At 36.2% G+C, this 23,398-nt stretch overlaps 2 protein-coding genes across 2 annotated transcripts in view; one reads left to right on the top strand and one right to left on the bottom strand.

The window, feature by feature from the left end:
- The window catches only part of LOC114658053 (bcl2-associated agonist of cell death-like), a 695,521-nt gene that overhangs the window by 186,883 nt on the left and 485,240 nt on the right, over positions 1-23,398 (bottom strand). The gene's annotated exons all lie outside the window — the stretch shown is intronic.
- Positions 1-23,398, top strand: part of LOC114658016 (neutral alpha-glucosidase AB-like) — a 204,196-nt gene that overhangs the window by 130,156 nt on the left and 50,642 nt on the right. Inside the window, exons 7-11 of the mRNA XM_028810054.2 lie at positions 7,718-7,799; positions 16,717-16,816; positions 16,909-17,005; positions 19,755-19,935; positions 20,965-21,118. Of these exons, the coding sequence (XP_028665887.1) occupies positions 7,718-7,799; positions 16,717-16,816; positions 16,909-17,005; positions 19,755-19,935; positions 20,965-21,118 (614 nt within the window). The remainder of the gene's footprint in view (positions 1-7,717; positions 7,800-16,716; positions 16,817-16,908; positions 17,006-19,754; positions 19,936-20,964; positions 21,119-23,398) is intronic.

Below are 23,398 nucleotides of genomic sequence, written 5' to 3'. Positions count from 1 at the left end.
TTAGCATGTACTAGGTGTGTAATGATATGGGCATGTGTATTTGTATTGTTTGATACAAGTCTTTGATAACTTTGAATAGTTTGAATCAAATATAGTTTTGAATTTTGCTTTAATTTCATACATGAATCTTTGAGTACAGTTGCAGAGAAGATAATGGTAGATTAAACCCAGTCTTTTTTTTAGGAGCAATTTTGCTGAAATCAATTATGCACACCTTAAGGTGACCCCAAAATACAAGCAGCAAGAAACTAAAATTGACATACATCTAAATATACTGTAGCTTGACATAGTTTGACGTGAACAGTGACAGAAAATGAAGTTTTTAGACTGTATTTGCATTGCACAAATAACCATCCAAATTGTGCCTGTTGCAAGTTGAGTAAAAAATGCAATTTGACAAAATGACTTCTCTTTAGCATTGTTTGTTATGGCAGTGGTTGTTTGAACACCATGTAGAGGATGAGACCCAAGGCAAGTGCACTATATAATCAATGTTATGCTTAAAAATCAGTAATCGCTATATAATCTGTAGTTTTTGTCTTGGTTTTTTGTTTGCTCACTAGTTGTTAGTAGATGCATTTTCATTCATAACATACAGTGCTTTTACTGATCTACTGTATGTTAGTCTATGCAGTTTTGTAGTTTACATTGCAATTGTTTAGTGCATTAAAGGTTTTGCTGTATTTTTATGTAACCTAATTGTGTTTTCCTCTAACCACAGAGTTGCAGAAGAGAGAGCCAGGTCTGTTTATGATTTTTTTTTTTTTTTTTTTTTTGACTTTTAAGAGGAGTTACTCCCCCTAAACACACCTAATAAAATTTGGTTACCCTGTCCCCAGCTAACCTCACATTTCTTTACTTATGACATAGGCTTTTTCTGGTTGCTGCAACTGTTAATGTCAATTTTGTAATTGGTCTCCATCTGAATGACCACATTTTTTTGGTGTATAGAATGAATATTTTCCAGATATGAGTTCAGTTTTGTTCCCTCTTTTTTATCTTGTGGTATGACTGATATAAATCATCAGATGAGACAAGCCTTTCTTTTGTTTTTGCAGATTCAAATTACCCAGTTTCCTTCTTTCTTTGCTGCTCAAAAAACATTGAAAACTAATTTTATTTTATCTGAAGACACGACCTTTGAGTGATGTTGCTTTTTTTTTTGTAAAGTCAGTCATTATCCAACCCTCTATATCTTAACACAAGGTCACTTATGATAAAAAAAAAAAAAAAAAATCATGTGTTTGCAAGACATGGCAAATACAAAGAGATGGCTTTGCCTTTCTCAACTGAGAATGCAGGTAGCTTTTGAGTTAACACCTGTGTGCTTACGTGCTCCATTATATCCTTTTGCACTCATGTAGTTTGCCCTAGTCACTTTTAAAGAGTTTTTCTGCAGAGGTCTGACATGATCACGAAATATTGTTCCAAAATTGTCATTAAAAAGTTTTCATATTTTCTTTTGTTTTATGTGTTTGTGCAATTTAAAGTTTTAGCTTTTGATTATCATGAGTATATAACATTAATAATAACAATAATACATTTTATTTATATAGCACTTTTCCCATGCTCAAGGTGCTTCACAGAGTCTTAGAAAAAAGAAAAGCAGCTGGGTATATGTAACATTGGATATGTTTTCCTGAGTAGAACAATGAAAAAGATAACAAAGCATTAAATAGAATAAAGAACAATAAACCAGAGTAAAACACTAAATTCAATACTAAAAGAAAAACCTAAAAAAATAACCTAATTTGTGATAACAGACACACAAATTATCTAAAGCACCTGGACAGAGAGGTAAACTGAAAGAGAGGGCAGAATGTGAAGTTAAAAGCCTTCCTAAATAGATGAGTTTTAAGTTGTTTTTTAAAGAATGAATGGAGTCAGCTGATCTAATTTCAGGATGTCATTCCAAAGTCTGAGTGCCATGGAGCTGAAGTGCATAGAGTGCAGGTTAGTGTGAGGCACAAGATTGCCAGAATCAAAGGAGCATAGTGATTTAGAAGGTCACTGATGTAGTCCGGTGCAAGGCATTTAAAGCTTTGCAGGTTATTAATAATTTTATATTCAATCCTGTAAGACACAGGGAACCAATGAAGGCAAAGCAGGATGGGTGTGATGTGCTCACTGTTGCTAGTTCGTGTATGGACTCTTGCAGCAGAGTTTTGAATCAACTGGAGCTGTGATATAAGATTAGAAGGGGCACCTGCCAGCAGCATGTTACAATAATTGATGCGGGATGTGATAAAAGCATGGACAAGTTTCTCAGCAATAGAAAAGGAGAGAAATGAGCGAAAACTGGATACGTTATGGAGGTGAAAGTAAGAAAGTTTCTTAATGTGGTTTGTGGGTGGAATAAGAAAGGGAGGAATCAAAAAATAACACACAGATTCCTTGCATGAGAAGGTCTGATGAGATCACCATCAAGAGTGACTGAAAAGGAGCTTATTTTCTTAAGTAGCGCTTTCGTGCCAATTTGCAGGAGTTCAGTTTTGTTGCAATTTTTAATTTTAAAGAGTTCTGCTCCATCCAGGTTTTAATTTCACTGATGCAAGTTGTGAGCTGAGAAAACTCTGATGAAGTTGCACTTTTGACATTGAAATAGAGTTGAGTGTCATCTGCATAAAAATGATAACCCAGTCCATAGCTACAAATAATATGGCCAAGGGAAGCATATAAATACCGAAGAGAAGACGGCCGAGGACAGAGCCCTGAGGAACTCCTTGTGTGACTGGCATTGAGCTGGATCTGCTGTTGCCAAGACTAAGAAACTCTTGCCTATCAGTCAGAATCAGAGTCCTGCAGGACTAATGCTGACAGCACAGGTTGCATGATAGGAGTTGCAGCTGTTCAAAATAGCCATCCATAAGGACTATTCCATCACCCAAAACTGCAATTCTCAGACGAACAGATTCAAATGTGCTTAATGCTTCAGTTCCTCTGTAAGTAGGATGTGGGTCACTAGACCTTAGATGGTGTCACTTACTCACAGATTCCTGTAACAAATACCCCCTTATCTGCCCTCAGAGCTCTCACAGATGTCGTCCTCAGTTCGCAGTATAGACCAGAGTTGTCATCAAGCCGTACGCTACTACTTCTCTCTATAATATCCAGGGTGCCCTTCGAGAAGAAACACATCCTTCTGGAAACACCGGTAACACCAACACAACCCTCGGCAACCTTCAGGGTCTTGTAATGGAAGGTCTCCCACATCATGTTAGGATCGGCAGTTGCACTTTTGGTCTGCAAGCTCCTGATACAAACTGTGTATAAACTCATTAGAAACAGCCTGATCTTGGAGTCTGGCCAGGTCCAGCCTCATTCTATTACAAAGTTGTAGCCTACTGAACTGAAGATAATGCAAGTACAATTGCGTTATAATAGTGCTGGTTCTAGCCTTAAAAAAAAAAAAAAAAAAAAAAAAAAAAAAACCTTTCCATCCACTTACATGAAAAGTTACAGAATTGGTAATGGAAACAATAAAAATATAATCAGTTGTTACTCATACCCTGTTGCTAGCAGAAAGTGGTCATCCCAGATGAGAATGCCTTACTTTTTTTTTTTCTCTTTGCATAATCCTGTCATTTAAACCCAACTTCTGTTCGGTGATCACGTTTTTATTAAAAAACAAAAACCCTTTTAACTCAATACATATTAGTGATCTTGTTAAAAGTAGAATTAAAAGAACAGTGCCTTACAGTTTAACATTATTCTGAAATATATGTAATAAAGTAAATAGTAACATCACCATTAAGCAGTAATTATAAGGCCTGTCTGATTAGAGGTATTTGCCACCAATTATGATAAGATTCTGATTTCCAATAAGAGATATTAGTGACTCATAAGTAGCACATCCCTCTTAAGGCTAAAAAAAAAAAAGAGCCAAGTATGTAAATATTCAATTTTATAACAAAACATAAATTCAAATTAGGTTATTTTAACTATGTGTAATGTATATAAAAGTTTGGGCACCCTTGCTTAAAATTGTTGTTATGAATAGTTAAATGAGCAGCAGTTGGACTGATCACCAAAAGACATAAAGCTAAAGATGACCCATTTCTTTTCAGCATTTTATGCAAGATTAGTGTATTGTTTTTGTTTTGTACACCTGTGCAGTGAAAAAGGGAAAGGAATAGTTTGCAAAAGTTTGGCACCCAAAGATATTTGAAGTCTCAAACATTTACCAAGGTCCCGGACCTTCATTAGGACTATGGCTTGTACACATTTATTGTTAGGAAACCCCTGGTGATGCAGACTACAAAGGTTTATAAATTCTTAAACTCCTCAAACCTTGTCCCAACAATTGACAGTCATGGGCTCCTCTAAGCAGCTGCCTAGCACTCTGAAAAATAACAACTGATTCTTAGAAAGGAAGAAAAGTCTACAACAAGATTGCAAGGCATTTCCAGGTATCTGTTTCCTCAATTTGTAATGTTAAGAAATGGCAGTTAACAGGAATGGTGGAGTTCAAGCTGAGGCCTGGAAGACCAAGAAACATTCCAAAAGAACTTTGAGTGCAAAAGACCTTCAGGAAGATTTTACCAGACTCTGGAGTGGTGGTGCACTGTTCTACTGTGCAGCTGCACCTGAACAAATATGACCTTGGTAGAGTCAGCAGAAGAAATCTTTCCTGCATCCTAGCCACAAAATTCAGCATTTGAAATTTGCAAATGAACATCTAAACAAGCATGATACATTTTGGAGACAAGTCCTTTGGACTGATGAAGTCAAAGTAGAACTTTTTTCTCCAAAAATACCTTTGCACATAGTGGCCAAAAAGGGTGCCAAATTCCAGGAAGAGAATGCCTCTCCAACTATTAAGCATGTAGGTGGATTTGTCATGTTTTGAGCTTGAGTTGCAGCCAGTGGCACAGGGAACGTGGCATTACACCATCTGTGGGTTTTTTTTTTTTTTTCTTTTTTAATTTAAAAAGAGGTTAAAAAGGTCCTGTAACGATGATGATCCGAAACTTGCCTCATATTCTACAATGGAATACCTCAAGAGGTCCAAGCTGACAGGTTTGCCATGGCCCTCATAGTCCCACGACCTAAAGATAATTGAAAATTTGTGGATCGATATCAAAAGGGCAATGCAAGATAGCCTAAGAATTTTGCAGAAGTAGCGAAAATACCCCAAGTAAGAATTTAAAGACCCTTAGCTAGCAACAAAAAGCATTTACAAGTGGGTGTTACTGAGTACTGACCATGTTGGGTGCCCAAACTTCAGGCACTTCATTTTTTGGCATTTTGTACCTGTGAGTGATGGAAATAAAAGATGTATTATTAATGAAATGAGTCCTCTTTAGCTTTATGCCTTTTGGTCATCAGTTCATCTTCTGCTTATGTACGTTCATAGTACTGGTCCTTTTGAACAAGTTTGCCCAAACCTTTGCATGCCATTGTATAACAATAACAATTTAACTCTGAATTAAACTATCAATATAATAAGGGAATACTCAATTGTGAAACAATTTCTATTCTTGAATTCTGTGCTGTTTACAAAGCAGTAAATAAAACAAAACAATTTTTAAGAGCAGCTAATATGAATCACATGGTCAAACTAGTGTACTCATTCTTGTAAACGGAGGTTAAAATGCAGTAAGCACAGCATCTCCAAATTTGTCATGTAGAAAGCCCTTCTTATCTTCATAAATGTTGCCCATTACACTAAAATCCCCTCTTACTGGGCACTATTGTTGGTGAACAAGCAAAATATCACTGCTTGAACAGAGAGGATCAGAAAGGCAAATAGCTGAGTGGAGGAATTTGCGAGGGACTAAAGTGGCACCTACTTTTAATGTGTTTAAGTAATGAGGTTTTTCTTATGGTTACAGGCATGTGAAATGTTTGTTCCCCTTTGGTCTTTGATTATGTCCCTTTCCGGGTATAGAAAATCTTTTTATTTTTTTTGTGATGGGTGGTGTTTCTCAAGTGAGGACTGTGCAGTGTGTTAGTCATTGGACTGTATGTTTATACAGACAATGTAAGCAAAAAGCAAAATTATTCGTAATACTGAAGCATTCAAATGCATGTTAAGTACAAACGTACATGTAATAGCACTCAGTACTTTTAACCTGCGTTTAAATATTTGAATATTTATTTTTAATGAGTATTAAGATCATATTTTTATCATTTTGTACCACTACAGTCTGACTAAGATTAACGTACATCTATTGTGACACATTGTAAATTTGTTGTGCAAATAGAGTATCAGTTAAAGATAAGGTACTGTACTTCAACCTTTGTTTTTGTCAAAATTAAAAGTTAAAGCACTTATTTATGCAGCCTATTCAGTTATTTTACAAAATGTGTTTAAGATGTGCCAATACAGACTTTATCCAATGAACTAAATTTAGGTGTATTTGTTTTGTTTTTTTAGTTCATGATCTGTGGCTTCACCTCTGGTGATTCAGATCAGGTTATTGAGTCCAATAATTGGCCAATCAGATCTGCCCATGATTAATTATTTGGGCTGTAGAAATTGCTATATGACTTTAAAGTTGTTGGTTGACATGTACGAAAGCCAAATGGAATTTTTTTTCTTTGCGACCAGATATTTATTGGAGTTCAAATAACAATGAGCAGTAGGGAAAAAAAATAATCAAAAGTCAGATGGAAATTGAATAAATTGTTTTTGTTTTCCAATAATGCATGTGGTTTTTAAGGCCAGTTGCTGCAGGCTGTGTTTGGTCATTATAACTGGATACTAGATGTAAATGAACATAGTTTCTCACCCTCTACCTCCTTTGTATTATTCCAGAAATACCAAATAAGCTTTGTTTATTAAAAATTTTAAAAATTGTTTTTGGGGACAGTTTTATTTCTAGTTGAGCTTTCTATATTTTGAATAATTTTGTTAAAGCCTTTTGCTGTTTATCACAAAAGTGAAAATGTCACTAAACTGATTACGATACAATTACAATTTAGCATTCATGTCTGTTCCTGTTCATTATTCTGTGGATATAATTTATAGGACAAAGAAAACTAATAAGGAACATGTGAATATACTGTTTGAAAGCTAAGGCTACAGACGCATTATTTTGTTAAGCATTTTTACAAAAGTAAATTGCACACTTTAGTGTCTTTCAGAATACGTAATCACAATGAGTGCGCTGAGCTTGTACACAATGAAGACAGAATTAAATCTAAAATGGCTATCCAGTTTAACAAATTTATTTAAAAGCAGAACTAAATGCGACTGAAATGAGAAGTGTAGAGATGAGTTTCCAGGTGTCTAACCATGATTTTTAAAGAGGAGAAGTAGTGCTTAATATTGACATTTTGCAAGAATGTTTGGCTCCAGATTTATTGTATTCACATTTATCAATATGGAATAGAATAAGAAAAGTTTTATAAAGGTGGGTATGTATGCGTGTGTGTATATATAATATATAGTGTGTATGTTCATATATATTTAAAAAGAATAAAGCATGGGATGAGGTACATGTTTGTTTCCCTTATTTAATAGTTTATACTTTTTTTTTTTTTTTTCTGTTAAATTGTATACAGATATTTTGTATGCATTTTTCAAACCTTTTCATGATCTGTAAAATAACTCCCAAGAGTTTTAATTTTTAAGGATATTTTCCATCTGTGTATGTGAATGTGTGTGTATATTTGTATGTGTATATTTAATATGTATGTACAGTGTGTGTGTATATAGATATATATATAGAGAGAGAGAGAGATGATAAAATCTCATTTTATTTTGTTGCAGTGAATCTAAACAAGAGAATTCAGAGAGTGAGGCAGAGAAGCCAGAAGATGGTAATAGTGAGCAGTTAGACGCAGCTGAAAAGGTATTAAGTATATTTAATCTTATTCTTTGCAGGTGATTATGAAATGCATCTTGTTTCTACCTTTTTGTTGTAAAACTTTAAGCCTTTTTAGATTTAGTTAATATCCATTCTTTTTCGGTTTTGAACTACTGTTGTGTTGATTTATAATAAATAAAAGCAATTAAGGCTTGCTATGATTTTTTTTATATTTTTATTTTATTAATTTTCATTGTAATCATTCCATACAAACAGATCCATTTATAACCCAACAAATTTGAAAACAAATCAAACCCCACCCCTGAGAAGGAGAGCTTAGCTAAAGGAAAATTTCTTTAAGCTTTTTAATAAGGCAACATTAGACAAAAGAAGGGGAGAAGTAAATATCTATATAAATAAGAGATGGAGAAGGGAGTTAAATACAATAATAGTTAATTCTCTTATTCTAAAATATTGATTAAATCCTGCCAAGTTTTGAAAAAATTTTGTACAGATCCTCTAACTGAAAATTTGATTTTTTCCAATTTCAAATAATATAAAACATCAGTTTCCCACTGACTTATAAGAGGAGAATTAGGATTCTTCCAATTTAACAAAATAAGTCTGCGTGCCAAGAGTGTAGTGAATGCAATCACCGTTTGTTTGTCCTTCTCCAATTCAAGTCCATCTGGAAGGACACCAAACACAGCTGTTAGTGGGTTAGGAGGGATTGTGACCCCAAGGCTGTCTGAGAGGCACTTAAAAATTTTTGTCCAAAATGATGTTAGTTTGGTGCAGGCCCAGAACATGTGACCCAGTGAGGCAGGAGCTTGGTTGCAGCGCTCGCAGGTTGGATCCTGGCCTGGAAACATTTTGGACAGTTTTAAGCGAGACAGATGAGCTCGATATATAATTTTTAGTTGAATAATTCTATGCTTTGCGCATATAGAACTCGAGTGAATTCTCTGCTTTGCTACCTTCCACTCCTTTTCTGATATATTGATTAAGAGATCTTCTTCCCAATGTCCTCTTGGATCTTTGAAAGGTAGGGACTCTAATAAGATTTTATATATTGCGGAAATAGTGTTTGTTTCCTCGGAATTGAGCAGTATTTTTTTCCAGCATTGTGGAGGGTGCAAGGTGGGGGAAATCGGGCAATTTCTGTTTAACAAAATTTCTAATTTGAAGATAGTAAAAGAAATGTGTAGCTGGGAGGTTAAATTTTGAACGTAATTGTTCAAAAGATGTAAATATGTTGTCTATATAAAGATCTCTGAGCATTTTAATCCCAAAGCTTTTCCAGGTATTAAAAACTGGATATACTTGCGAAGGTTGAAAGAGGTGGTTCCCTTGCAAAGGTGCCACTGATAAAAGATTTTCCATCTTAAAATGCTTCCTAATTTGGTTCCATATTCTGAGTGAGTAAAGCACAATTGGGTTATTAGTATATTTGCGATAACTTTCATTTATTGGAGAGCAGAGCAGGGAATATAAAGAAGTACTACAGGATTTTACTTCTATTGCAGACCAAGCCTGTGTATGTGCATTTATTTGTGTCCATGTTTTTATGGCTTGTATGTTTGCTGCCCAGTAATAAAACTGAAAATTAGGTAAAGCCATGCCACCTTCTGCCTGAGGTCTTTGTAGGGTCGCTCTTCGGATACGTGGGTGTTTTGAGTTCCAAATGAATGAGGTTATTATTGAATCTAACTGTTTAAAAAACGATTTATTGATATATATTGAAATGTTTTGAAATAAAAAGAGAAGTTTAGGAAAGATATTCATCTTAACAATGTTAATTCTTCCGGCTAGAGTGAGATGAAGGGTTGACCATCTATGCAAGTCTTGCTTAATTTTTTCCATACAGACGCCAAAATTTTGTTGATAAAGAGCTTTATGTTTACTTGTGATATTTACCCCTAGGTATTTAAACTGATCTGCTATGGTAAAAGGTAGGGTGTCTAATTTAATATTATATGCTTGTGAGTTCACTGGAAAGAGTATACTTTTATTCAGATTAATTCTAAGACCAGATATCTTTTGAAATTCTGTTAGTGCTGTTAAAACAGCAGGGACAGTGTTTTCTGGGTCCGATATATATAAGACCATATCATCTGCATATAGAGAAATTTTCTGTTCCAGTCCTTCTCTGACAATCCCCTTTATCTGATGAGAATTTCGGCAGTGAACCGCCAGTGGTTCAATAGCGATTGCAGACAACAGTGGCGACAAGGGACATCCTTGTCTGGTATCACGTTCTAGTTTAAAGTAGTCTGAGCAAATTTTATTAATACAAACTGAAGCTTCTGGACTGGTATACAGTAGTTTAATCCAAGCACAAATATTCGGGCCAAACCCAAATTTCTCCAATGCAGTGAAAAGGTAATTCCATTCGCTCATGTCAAATGCCTTTTCTGCGTCTAATGATAGTAATATCTCTGGGGTGTTTGATTTTGCTGGTGAATATATAACATTAAACAAGCGTCGGAGATTTGAAGATAGATGTCGGCCTTTAATAAATCCAGTTTGATCTTGTGATATTACCAAGGGCAGCACTTTCTCCATCCTTCTAGCTAGGATTTTTGAGAGTATCTTAACATCATTATTCAGGAGTGAAATTGGTCTATATGATGCACATTGTAACAAGTCCTTATTTTGTTTAGGAAAGACGGTGATTAATGCTTGTCGAAATGTTTGAGGTAGTATTTGGTGGTCTTTAGCTTCTGTAAATGTTACCAATAAGAGTGGAGCTAGCTGAGTGGAGAATTTCTTATAAAACTCTACGGGGTAACCATCAGGGCCTGATGATTTCCCGCTTTGTAGTGACTTTATAGCATCTAGTAATTCTGTTAGCGTTAGAGGTTTATCTAGTTCCTCAGCACTTAAAGCATCTATTTGTGGTATTTGTGAATTATCCAGAAATGCATTAGATTGCGTGTTGTCTTCTTTGGGCTCAGTGGAATATAAAGACTTATAGTAATCTCTAAATGTGTGCATTATTTTATTATGGTCGATGATTTCTTCTCCATTCTTGTTGGTGATTACTGGTATTGCATTGTGAACTTCTTGTTTATGAATTTGTTGAGCTAAAAGCTTATTAGCTTTTTCTCCGTGTTCATAGTAATGCTGTCTAGACTTATAAATAAGTTGTTCAGTTTCTTTAGTTGTTAAGATGTTAAGTTCTGTATGCAGGGCCTGCGTTTTCCTGTGAAGAGCTTCACTTGGACGCCTGGCTTGTTCTTCATCTATTCTAGTAATTTCATTTCTTAGCTCTGACACTTTCTTGGTTTCTAATTTATTTCTATGGGAAAGATATGAAATAATCTGGCCTCTTAGGAAGGCCTTTAGAGTTTCCCAGAGTGTTCCTGCAGAAACCTCTGTAGACGTGTTTGTCTCTAGGAAGAAGCTGATTTGTTTGGATATAAATTCTGTGCAGTTCTCGTCTGCCAATAAAAGAGGGTTAAGACGCCATCTGCGAGGTGAGTACGAGGGGCTTATTGATTTTAGCTCCAAGACTAGAGGGGGCATGGTCAGAGATAACAATTGTGTCATATTTGCATGATTTAATTGTAGGCAGGAAATTATTATCTATAAAAAAATAATCAATTCTTGAGTAGCTATAATGCACTGGTGAGTAGAACGAATATGTTCTTGAGTTTGGGTTAAGAAACCTCCAGGGGTCTGATAAGTTGTGATCATTTAAAAACTGTGTAATTATCTTTGCAGTATTAGATGTCGTCCCCCCTGTCACAGGAGTCCTATCTAAGAGTGGATTTAAAACACAATTAAAGTCCCCAGCCATTATAATTTTATGAGTGTTCACATTGGGAATGGATGCAAATAGATTTTGCATGAATTCCTTATCATCAACATTGGGTGCATAAACATTTATCAAAATCATTTTACTGTTATATAAGTTGCCCATGACCATCACATATCTCCCTTCAGGGTCCAACACTACCTCTGATGCTACAAATGGAACTGTTCTATGTATGAGAATTCCCACCCCTCTAGTTTTCTTTATAAAGCTAGAATGGAACATTTGGCCAGTCCAGTCTTTTTGTAATCTGAACTGATCCTTGGTTAGTAAGTGGGTCTCCTGTAAAAATACTATTTTAGCGTTTAAGCCTGTTAGGTGAGAGCATACTTTCTTTCTCTTTAATTCGTGATTCAGGCCTTTAACATTCCAGCTCACAAAGTTAACTGTCCCATCATGGAGACATTGATTCTGAGTTTTTAATGTCATTTTATAGTTTTAATTGGTAATATGGCAGTTTTAATCTTAGTTTCAAGATTCCCCAGGAGTTGTTGCATGTTAGCCTGTTGCTGCATTGATATTTATAATTATAAGGATTATAAGAATAGATTAGATATAACCTGCTCTCCTTCTCTCCCCCCTTTATCCCCCCACCCCCCCATTTTGCCTCCCCACATGAGGCTAGACCCCACTTCGCGATGTTCCAGTCCTCTGACATACGAAGAGACAGAGCACGTCCAAAACAAAACAAACCCCACCCTGCAGCGGCGTTACAGAATTAAAACAGAGATATCTTTTACAGTTAAATCCTTAATACTATCTGCCGAAAATGTTCTCATTAACAATATTTAAGCTTGAAATAATCTTCAGCGCTTTTAAGTTAAGATATTAAGATTAAAAAAAAAAAAAAGAAAATAAGAGATGTATAATTATAATACCAGTCTCTTTAAACATGGATCCAGCGATCAGATCATAGGTCTTTCCCGTGCCTTGATAGAATACGGCTCTTTAATTTTAATTAACTTTCAAAAAAAGTGTCGGAAACAGCTTCTTTAATTCTTTTTCAGCTTCTTCTTTGCTGAAGAAAATATAATGTCCATCTTGAACTTCCACTTTCAGTTTGGCAGGATACAAGAGGCTGTATTTGATATCGGCTTCCCGTAGCATCCTTTTAATGTCGTTGTAGGATCTGCGTTTTGCAGCTGTTGATGGTGAGAAGTCGGGAAAAATACGAATAAGATTATTTTCGAATATAATCTCTTGCTTGTGTCTGAGAAGTGCCATCACATCAAGCTTACATCTTAGTCGTTCGAAGCGGACAATAAAAGACCTAGATTTAAAGGCGCTTGGTATCTTTGTGCGATAAGCCGTGGCTATCTCATTGTCGAGTTTAAAGTCATCTCCAATTATTTTAGACAGTAATTCTACTGCAAATTTCACTGGGCTTGAGCTTTCTCGTTTCTCAGGTATACCCTCAATTCTTATATTATTTCTTCTGCACCCATCCTCCAGGGCTGCAAGTCTGTCTCCAAGTTTTTTGTATTCCGAGTTCGCAGCTGTGGCTTTTTCATCGGCGTTAGATGCCATTTGTTCCGCTGTTTCCACTCGAGCCGTGAGTCCCTGCTTAACGTCTTCCAGCTGGTCTGAAACGTCATTAATATGATCATCAAGCCTTTTCAGTTTGGAGTTAGTTTCTTCAATGTGTTCCACTAATTTCTCCAACATGCCTTTAAAGTTCACGTCGAAACGTTCAAATAGACGCGTTTCCTTATCTTTGTTATCCTTCTTGAGCTCAGTGGCCACCTTCTTAAGATCATTTGTGTTATCTTTCTTAAGCTCATTCATGGCCGTAACCATGGCAGTGGCCAGTGTAGTGTTCATCTCTTTCTGTGTAGCTATCTGTGTAGCGATCATCTCTTTCAGTTCGGACAGTTCGCTTCTGCTTTCGTGCTCCGCAAGTGAAAATGCAGCTCCTGTTACAGGCTCGCGATGAGTAGATGAGAGCACGTCCTGCAGAGCCCTTTCTAGTCTCGAATGATCCTCAGAAATCGGCGATCCCTCGCGACCTGTATCACTTGCGCCTTCGCTCCCATTTTCACTCTCGACTGGAGACGATACAATGGAGCGGGGTCCCAGGAATTCTGCGCACTCTTCTGCCTGTTCCAGGTCAGTCTCCGTGATGCCATACCTTACACCTGCACTCAGGCCGGAAGTCTGTCCGGACTTCGATGCAGCTTTAAGTTTCTTTTCCGGTTCTTTCTGACTTTTCTTCTTGTTACTCATGCTTGTATATTGTAGTGGAAGTCCCTTGGTCAGGTTAAATACAGGATACCTCTAAATAATATGAAATACGTGGGAAAATAAAGCCGCTGCTAGCGGAGCTCTGCTTCAGACGTCCATCTCCTATAAACGGACCAAAGGCTTGCTATGATTTGATTAAAAATTTCACTCAATTTTAAAAACAATGCTAATAAACCAGATACAGACTTTGTTTATAAAGAAAAGCATTCATATATACTTAAGTGTTGAAATTATATAAAGAATGGAGCAATGATAAGCCATGCAGTCCTGGAAAACAATTGGAACTGAGGTAAAAATGTTTTAGCAGGCTCAGAGAAAAAGAAATACTATTTCCTTGAGTGATCCAATCTAATCCGTACCTGAATCCAGTAAAGAATTGATGGCACAGCTTGAATACTGTAGACCATGTTATTCTCAGGCTACTTAAAATCCTGTATTAAATAAAAAGTTGCACTGTTCTTCTGGCCAAAAAAATGTACAGTTAGGTCCATAAATATTCGGACAGACAACTTTTTTCTAATTTTGGTTCTGTACATTACCACAATGAATTTTAAATGAAACAAACTCAGATGCAGTTGAAGTGCAGACTGTCAGCTTTAATTCAGTGGGGTGAACAAAACAATTGAATAAAAATGTGAGGCAACTGAAGCATTTTTTTAACACAATACGATATGCCTCACCAGTGCATTATAAAGCTTGAGCATAACCTCATTGGACTTGTACTCCACACATCATGCTATATAACCTAACATTGTTTGCCTTCTTAATGACTTCTGAATACTGTCAGGAAGTCGATAGTGTAGAATCCACTATGACTCCTAAATCCTTCTCATAAGAGGTATTCTTGATTTTTTTTTTTCTTTTTTTTTTCCTGACAACCCATTGTGTATTCAAACCTAAGATTTTTACTACTTATGTGTAATACTTTACATTTACTGACATTAAATTTCATCTGCCTCAAACCTGCCCAAGCCTGTATGCTCTCCAGTTCCTTCTGTAACGATATAACAGAGTCCAAATTATCTGCTAATCCACCTATCTTGGTATCATCTGCAAACTTAACCAGCTTGTTACTTATATTCCTATCTTAATCATGTGTATATGTATGTATGAATATATGTACTGTATGTATATGTATACTGCAGTGGCAGGCCATCAGGGCCTGCAAGGCCTTCTCTGCTGGCCTAAAAAAATATCTGAATCACAAACTGATGTTAATTATATTTTGTCCATGAATACTTATTAAATAATTCCAAATAGTCTGTCTGCTTCCTTTCATAGCTTTTCCGATGGTTGTGCTGCACCTGCTTCCAGACATGTATTTTCGTATTAAAGCTTTTAACCAATCACATTTCAGCCATCATTTGTTGCCAGGCAGGGTCAAAGTCAAAGAAGTCTGCCAGGGGGCCTTCAAAATCCATTCTGCAGGCCCTCTAACACAAAATAAATGTCGATTAAACTGTTGCTTCAACCAATCAGATTTTGAGTTGGTTTCACTAGGGCCCTCTAGCAGGTGTACGGCAACGTCACCGTATTCAGACCCGTTGATTGGGTAGGATGGTGTAATATAAAAATCTGAATGAGCGCATCATGGGGCAGCTGTACACATTGGTATGTTTGGCGGTGAGCATTCCCATGTCCACTGCTTCTGTCAAGTGGACATTTTCAGCCCTAAAGTGAATTAAAACTTATGCCAGAAATACGACAGGGCAGGTTCGACTTTCAGCATTAGCTTCGATGGCGTTAGAAAGGGACTTTGTGATGGAACTGAAGTGCACAGATAATTTATACGACAGAGTAATTGAACTGTTTTTGAAGAAAGAGAGGAGGATGGATTTTGTTTACAAATAATCCGAATTTTTGGTGAGTAAAATGTTGTGATTTTCCTAAATAATATTGCAAGTTTATGAGTTGTTATTGATGTTTTTTATGTGTGTCGCGGGCTGTAGCTGCAGTAGAAAGGAACTTGTTCACCCCTGGTTTGTCTATTCAATAAAGGCATTTATTGTGGCTACAGGAGTTATCTATCTGCGATGCAACGGCTCTTTATGCTGTATTTCTGCATATTAAGATGGTTTTTATAACCATAAATTAGTTTTTGAGGGGCGGGTTGATTCAGACGGAGCACTACTGAAGGCCTAGGTGTGAAATGCACGGTCCGCCACTGGTATACTGTATATGCATATATATATATGTATGTATGTATATTAAAAATAGCAGCGGCCCTAGCACTGACCACTGTGGAACACCACTCTTAAAATCAGCCAATTCTGATGAGGTTACTCGTAGCATCACCCTCTGTTTCCTGTTTTTGAGCCAATTCTGCACCCATCTAAAAACATCACCCTGAACTCCCACTTCATTTAGTTTGATGCCCAGCTTCTCATGTGGCACCTTATCAAATGTTTTCCGCATGTCAAGATAACATCATATGCTCCACTTTGATGCTATCCTTTTGTTGCTTCCTCATAGAATTCCAGCATGTTAGTAAAACACGACCTCCGTCTTCTGAACCCATGCTGTTTCTAATAACTCCTGTCCTTGCCAGGTGTTGCTTAACCTTTTCCTTAATAATTCCTTCCATTAATTTTCCTGTGATGCATGTTAAGCTTCCTGGCCTATAGTTGCTTGAATCTGCCTTGTCACCCCCCTTTTTATATAATGGGATATTATTTGCCATTTTCCAGTCCTTCTGAATCTCTCCAGTGTGCAGTGACGTCATAAAAATGTGTCAAGGGTTTATACAGTATATGTACTTGCTAGCCTCATGAATTCGAGAGTAAATATCTGATTCTGGTGATTTGTTGAATTTCAGCCTAATTAATCTGAGTAGTACCCCCTCCTCTACAATATCTTCTATAATATATCACTACATACCGCACCATTACCTACTATTAATTTTAGGTAGACGAAGCTGAACCAGAAAAAAATGAAAAGGATGAAGATACTGAAAATGGAATGTGGGAAGAAACATTTAAAACACACAGGGACAGCAAACCTAATGGTAAGCATATCCAAAGCTTTCCAGTCTTTTTATTCTAGAATACCTTTTTCATTCATATTTTCTAATGTAAGCGATTCGCTATTTCTTTTCAGGTCCTACATCCATCAGCTTGGACTTTTCACTTCCAGGATTTGAAAATGTATATGGCATTCCAGAACATGCGGATAACCTAAAACTTAAAACAACAGAGTATGTACAGTTATTCAAAAATGCATCTCTTAAAAGCTATAAATGTGTGCTCTGTCCCTGGAACTAACCACTTATACTCCACTGACTAACTGCTCTTTGTAGTATGCACATGACTGCTCTCTTTGTAGCCACTGTTTTCATGCATATTTTAATTTCTCACTTCAGTAAAGTACTTTGCCAATTTTGTTTTGACTGTAGTGATTCTATGTCCCAAATGATGGATGATGGTGAAGACCAATGTAGTTTAATTGTGTTATTCAGTATATTGTCCTGTAATGTCAGTTTGTTTGGGACGATGTATTGTGGAAGAAAATTATGAATATAGACACCCCCCACTAGAATGCCCTAATTTAAGCAATAAAACACAGGCAAGAGAAAGCGTCAGTCATTGTTCTTTATCTAAATCTTGCAAGAGGCAACAAGTGCATATCTTATTAGCCACATGTTACAAAGAAAAGTGACCTCTGCACTATATTAATACAATTCATTGATTAGGTCACTACTTAAAAAAAAAAAAAAAAAAAAAAAAAGAAATTAATTACATAATCAAAACTTTTAACATGATTGGTTACACCCAGTTGCTAACTGGACATGGCAAACATTGATACCTTAAAAGACCCTGGCCACTAGGTTGATTGATAGTCCTGTTAGTTTAGTGTGTACTTGACTTTTTAATTGGATTATTTTTATTCTTATTGTAGGAGACATGCAAGTTCCCCTACAGGTTTATCCTGTTTTGAATGAATAGGACAAAGGTCTAATTTTTTATGATCCAGCGGAGTACAAAAGCAGACATCTTAGTACTAAGCCAAAATATGGAAAAATGATTATGCCATAAAATAGTACATTTTCTCTTAGGGGTAATGTAAAATAATAAGAAATGCAGTTATCATAGTGAATAATAAAATAACAGCATCAGCTTTTAAGAATAAGCTCAGAAGCATATGAGACTCAGACACGTTAGGTGCACATTGGACCAGAATTCAAATTCATCTCTTATAGTATCTTAGCAATAGATCACATGAAAGCTGATAAAAGCTTGCCGCAGAAACAGAAAAAAGCTTAACTTGTGATGTGTAAATTATGGCAAGGCAGATGGCTATGGCTTGTAAAGGAACCAATTGCAATCATATTTTCTCTCGTAGATGAATATAATTTTTTCTGTACTCTCATCATGATAGCATTTCTCTTGTGTATATGACTGCTACTGGGTTTGCATCCTTTCCCGTTTCTTTTAATGATAAAAGGAGGATTATTAAACCTGTCAATGCATCACATCTGGGTAGAATTTCAGAATCGGTTTAATCACCTGTTGTTACCAATTAGCTGGAATTTTCACATCGCTTTCTAATGTGTTATTGAGAGCCAAAGAAAATGTAAGGGATGATCTAGTTGACATAAGAACAGTGGAATTATCCCCTATCTTGATTAAATACTTCGAGTGACTGGTGGCGAGATGCATTAAATTAGATATTCCACATAGTCTGGGTCATCTTCAGTCTACAACAACCATTTTATGGAAGATGCACTTCATATCATCCTTGCACTTCAAGATTTAAAAAAAAAAAAAAAAGTATCGTATTATGACTGAAATACTATAAACTATACAATTTATAGACTACAGCTCAGCATTTACAACTACCATACTGTTAAAACTGATCATTCAGCTCCTAGACTAAGAACTTCTAGCCACTCTCTGGATTTTGAGCTTCTAAATGGCTCACCCCAGCATGTCCAGATTGACAGCACCACTTCCTTCAGTCATCCTCGGCACCGGCACACCATTGTATATTGTGATGAGTTCCCTGCTGTGCTCAGTGTTTACATATGACTGTGTAGATAAACATAGCTCCAACTGCGTCATTAAGTTTGTCAATGATGCCACCATCATAGGCCTGATCAACAACATTGATGAGATAGCGTATAGGAGGGAATAGTTTTACCTTATGACGCATTGGTGCAAAGATCTCTTCTTTAATGTCAACAAACTCAAGGAGTAGGTACACTTCATGAAAGAAGTGGCAGATCACATTCTCATGCACATTAATGTGAATGCTATAAAGAGAACCAGTAGCTTTAAATTTGCTGTCATTGTTATCGCAGACAACCTGGGCACTGCACACTCAAGAAGGAGACCTGCTAATGGTGTTAGGCTTTACTTTTGTCTGAGAAAAGCCTGGATATCTCCATGCATGCTTATAACTCATACAAATGCATAAATGAGTTTGTACTCACTAGATGCAATCCTAATTCATATATAAGGTTAGTTCAAGATTTCAAAGCATTACAGTTGTATGAAACTGGCTGAGAATATTACTGAAACGGCACCCTTCTGTTCAGGACTCGTGTAACATGCAACGTAATTAAAGACGTCAGCTATCCTGCATTTTCACATTTATCCCTTTGTTTTGTCAAACAGTGAAGGACTGTTTGCATTTGAATTCTGGATTAGAGGACAACTTTTATCCACAGATGTTAAAGCTTAACTTTTACTGAGAACTGTGTAAAACGTTTATTGTATTTTATGCATGTTGTTGGAACTTTTTACTGCTGTCATTAGTTTGTTGTTGACAGTACAGTGACATTTTTTCTTGTATATGTACAAATAACAATTTGAACGTGAAATGTGCTGCTACTTAAAGCATGATTGTTAGGTCAGAGTAAGTATTGGTTTAAGTGTTAACCAAAACACCCAACAAGTATACCTTTTTGATAACCTTTTAATCTTCCATTTCCCCCCCCTTTTTAGTAATGGTGATCCATATCGGCTATACAACCTGGATGTATTCCAGTACGAATTATACAATCCTATGTCCCTGTATGGAGCAGTTCCCCTAATGCTTGCCCACAATGCCCAAAGAACACTTGGTATTTTCTGGTTAAATTCAGCTGAGACATGGGTGGATATAAGTTCAAACACTGCTGGCAAGGTGAGTGCTTTAATCCACTGTGTTGTAATCTGTGGTTAGGATGTACTTAGTTTTCCTGCATAGGTTTAATTTCAAGCTAGTTTGTAGTCTATTATATAACCAATTGCACTGAAGGCATACAACATACCCATCCCTCGATACAACAGATTGCATTAGTGTTGGAGATTGGTTATCCTCTACTCATCCTATTGTACAAAGAACACACAACATTTTAGTCCCTTTGTTATCACTGAGCATAATATGCTTAACGTGAAGGTGAAATAATTACAGGCTTTGAAATTTTACAGGGTCATAGTTGAAGTCTCCAGGAATTGCTTCAAAATATTGTTTTTGTCATCTGCTCGAGTGTTCCATGAATGGTCCCCCACCTAATTACCAATCCAGTGTGAGCCATTACTCATCAATTGTATGTATGATGCAAAGTATAACAGTAGGCTCTGTCGTGGAATGTTGCTTAATCCATTGTTCCTTCAATAGTATTTTTTTTTCTTTAGGCATTCAGGTTTTCTTGCTAGGGTGTGTGGAAGACTTTCTGCAAGTAATGTTGCTAGTCTTTTCACACTTTCTCAACCATGTTCCGAAGTGTCTGGCTTAAGACCTGCCTGCTTTGAAGATGCTTTATTGTAAAAAATTTTTGCCATGCTCAAGTGTAAGAACAAAGGAATCCTATGCAGTTATCTCCTTCATGTGTCAAGACTTTAGTCATTGTTCGACTTTTGAAATATGCAGGCAAAGTGGCAATTTTCTATTTTCAGGGATGTTCCAGATCATGTGTTCTATAAATGGTTCAATCTGGTTATTTTCCCATTAAAAGCACTTTGTGCTTCATATTCTTGCAACTGCATTATATGCTTTGTCTTAGGGTTTACATTAGTTTGCCAAATTCTCATTTATGATCTATGTATGTATATCGTGTGTAGATTTTGTGTTCTGTTCACAGTTGAAAAGCATATGCTAATATTAAGATGTATAATTTTGTGTGCAACTCTTAACTTCTGTAAATTAAAATTATATTTTTTAAAACTACAGACTGTTTTTGGTAAGATGTTGGATTATGTGCAGGGATCTAAAGAAGCACCCCAGACTGATGTACGCTGGATCTCTGAAAGTGGCATTATAGATGTGTTTATACTATTGGGACCCAAGTCTACTAATGTTTTCCACCAGTATGCTTCACTGACAGGTACTCGGTTTTACTAATTAGTCACCTTTTTCATGAACAGAATGCTAAAGAACTTGAGTTTGGAACTTGCTATCATGAATGAGTCATTTTATATCACCAAATAATTTATTGTATATTCCCTATGCAAATGTGATATAAAACTGGTGCAATTTTATAATTGCAATTTTTGGTGCAACAGTGCATTTTTACATTGCACTGTAACTTTTTTAAACAGAAATCCATCAACCACCTTAATCCTTATTCAATGATCCCTTCATCTCATGCTAGATGTCTGTGATCATGTTTTGATTTTATACGACTTGAAATAGCTTTGATTAGCTTTAACTTCATTATGTAGACTCTAGTACAGTACAGTGGCATACATAAGTATTCAGTCCCCTTAAAGTCATCTTTTTCTGCATGACAAAGGATTTGTACACATCCTTTCAATATTTTAATGTTAATTCTTATGTTATAACAATACATTTCCAAAGTCAAAGTAAACCATTTTCTATAAATATTTAACTGAAGGAGAAAAACTCAAAATTGAAAGTATTTCAGCCTCTGTGTTTTGGAAGCCCCAGGTTTACACAAATAAATGAATCACTAATGACACAATGGTGACAGACATTTGACCATATTTAAACATAATTAGGTACTACTTGCAAGTCCTTTATATCTCTGGATACATAAAACAATCTTTGTAAGGGCCATAGTCTTTGTTGGACCATCACTGCAAAAATTGAGACAAAGGAACATTCTGCTGACATGAGAAACAAGGTCATTGAAATGCATAAGGCAAGAAATGGATACAAAAAATATCGAAGAGGTTGACTGTCCTGTTACACTGGTAGATCCATTATCAAAAAGTGGAAGATACATCACATCACCCAGATGACTCCTAGAACAGGCCGTCCCTCAAAACTAAAGATATAGACTGGTGAGAGATGCTATAAAAATACATCTGTCACTCTCTTTCTTTGCTCTTTGACTTAAACTGGAATGAAGGTGCAGTGGTCCACATTTCAAGAGCTCTCCATAAAACAGGCCTCTATGGGAGTGTAGCAAGAAAGAACCCATTCCTTAAGTTCCGCATTAAAGTATGTATGGCATTTTCTACAAAGCATGAGAGAGACTCAGTTAAGATATGCAAGATGTTATGGTCATTTGCCACCAAAATAGAACTTTTTGGCCAGACTTCAAAGAGGTACATGTGGTGTAAAACTAACACTGCCCATGCTTCAAGAAATACCATACCTGCGGTGAAATATGGTGGTTGCAGCATTGTGCTGTTTGGATGCTTTTCGTGTGCTAGGAATCTTTTCAGAGTTGAAAGAACAATGGATGGACATATACTGCACAATATTGGAGGATAAACCCGTTCCAGTCTGCTATACGAACCTATGGCTTTGGAGGAAATTCACCTTTCACCATGATAATGACCCTAAGTATAAGTCCAAAGTGACACTGGAATGGCTCAGAAACAGAAAGGTGAATGTTTTTGGAATGGCCCAGTCAAAGCCCTCATCTTAACCTTACTGAGAATCTGTGGCACTATTTGAAAACTGCTGTCCAGAGGTGCCATCCCACCAATCTAGAGGATCTCTAAGAATTCTGCCAAGAAGAATGGGGAAGAATCACTTGTAAACAATGTGCAAAACTGGTACATACTTACCCCAAAATAATTATTACAGCAAAAGGGTTCTCAGCAAACTATTAAATGTGCAGGGCTTGAATACTTATGTAAATACTAGCTTTTGAGCTTTTCTTTACCTAGATAGCTACAGGAAATTTTCTTTTCACTTTAGAAATGTTTTGTTACAGCAAAAGAGTTCAGATAAAAATACTGAATGGACAAGCAGTTGTACAAATTTTGTCATGCAGAAAATTACAATGATTTTCAAGAGGATTGAATACTTTTGCATGCCACTGTATATTATGATTCAGCTTTGTTTGTGTTTTACTGTAATTCGTTTTATTTTGTCTTCTGCCACAACATGTTTATATTGGTTAACATTAATTTGTTTTTCCCTTAGTTCTTCGAGATAATGTTGGATCAGTTTATTGTTGGCTGATGTCTCTAGTGTACTTTAATTATCAATATAACCCATTCTTGATTTTTCAGAAAAAGCCTTTAACTAAAACTAATACTTTTTTTTTGCATTTGTCTCTAGAGTTTCCTTGTTGCATATAGCCACTGGCAAATTATAGAAACATACAAACAGCAAGGTACAACAGAACAGAATATATACATTTTTAAGATGCTTTACCGCTTCATTTTGGGTAAAACCAAGGTTTTCT

The sequence above is a fragment of the Erpetoichthys calabaricus genome, chromosome 1 (assembly GCF_900747795.2).
Source record: "Erpetoichthys calabaricus chromosome 1, fErpCal1.3, whole genome shotgun sequence".
Lineage (NCBI taxonomy): Eukaryota > Metazoa > Chordata > Cladistia > Polypteriformes > Polypteridae > Erpetoichthys > Erpetoichthys calabaricus.
This window is presented reverse-complemented; position numbering and strand designations above follow the sequence as displayed.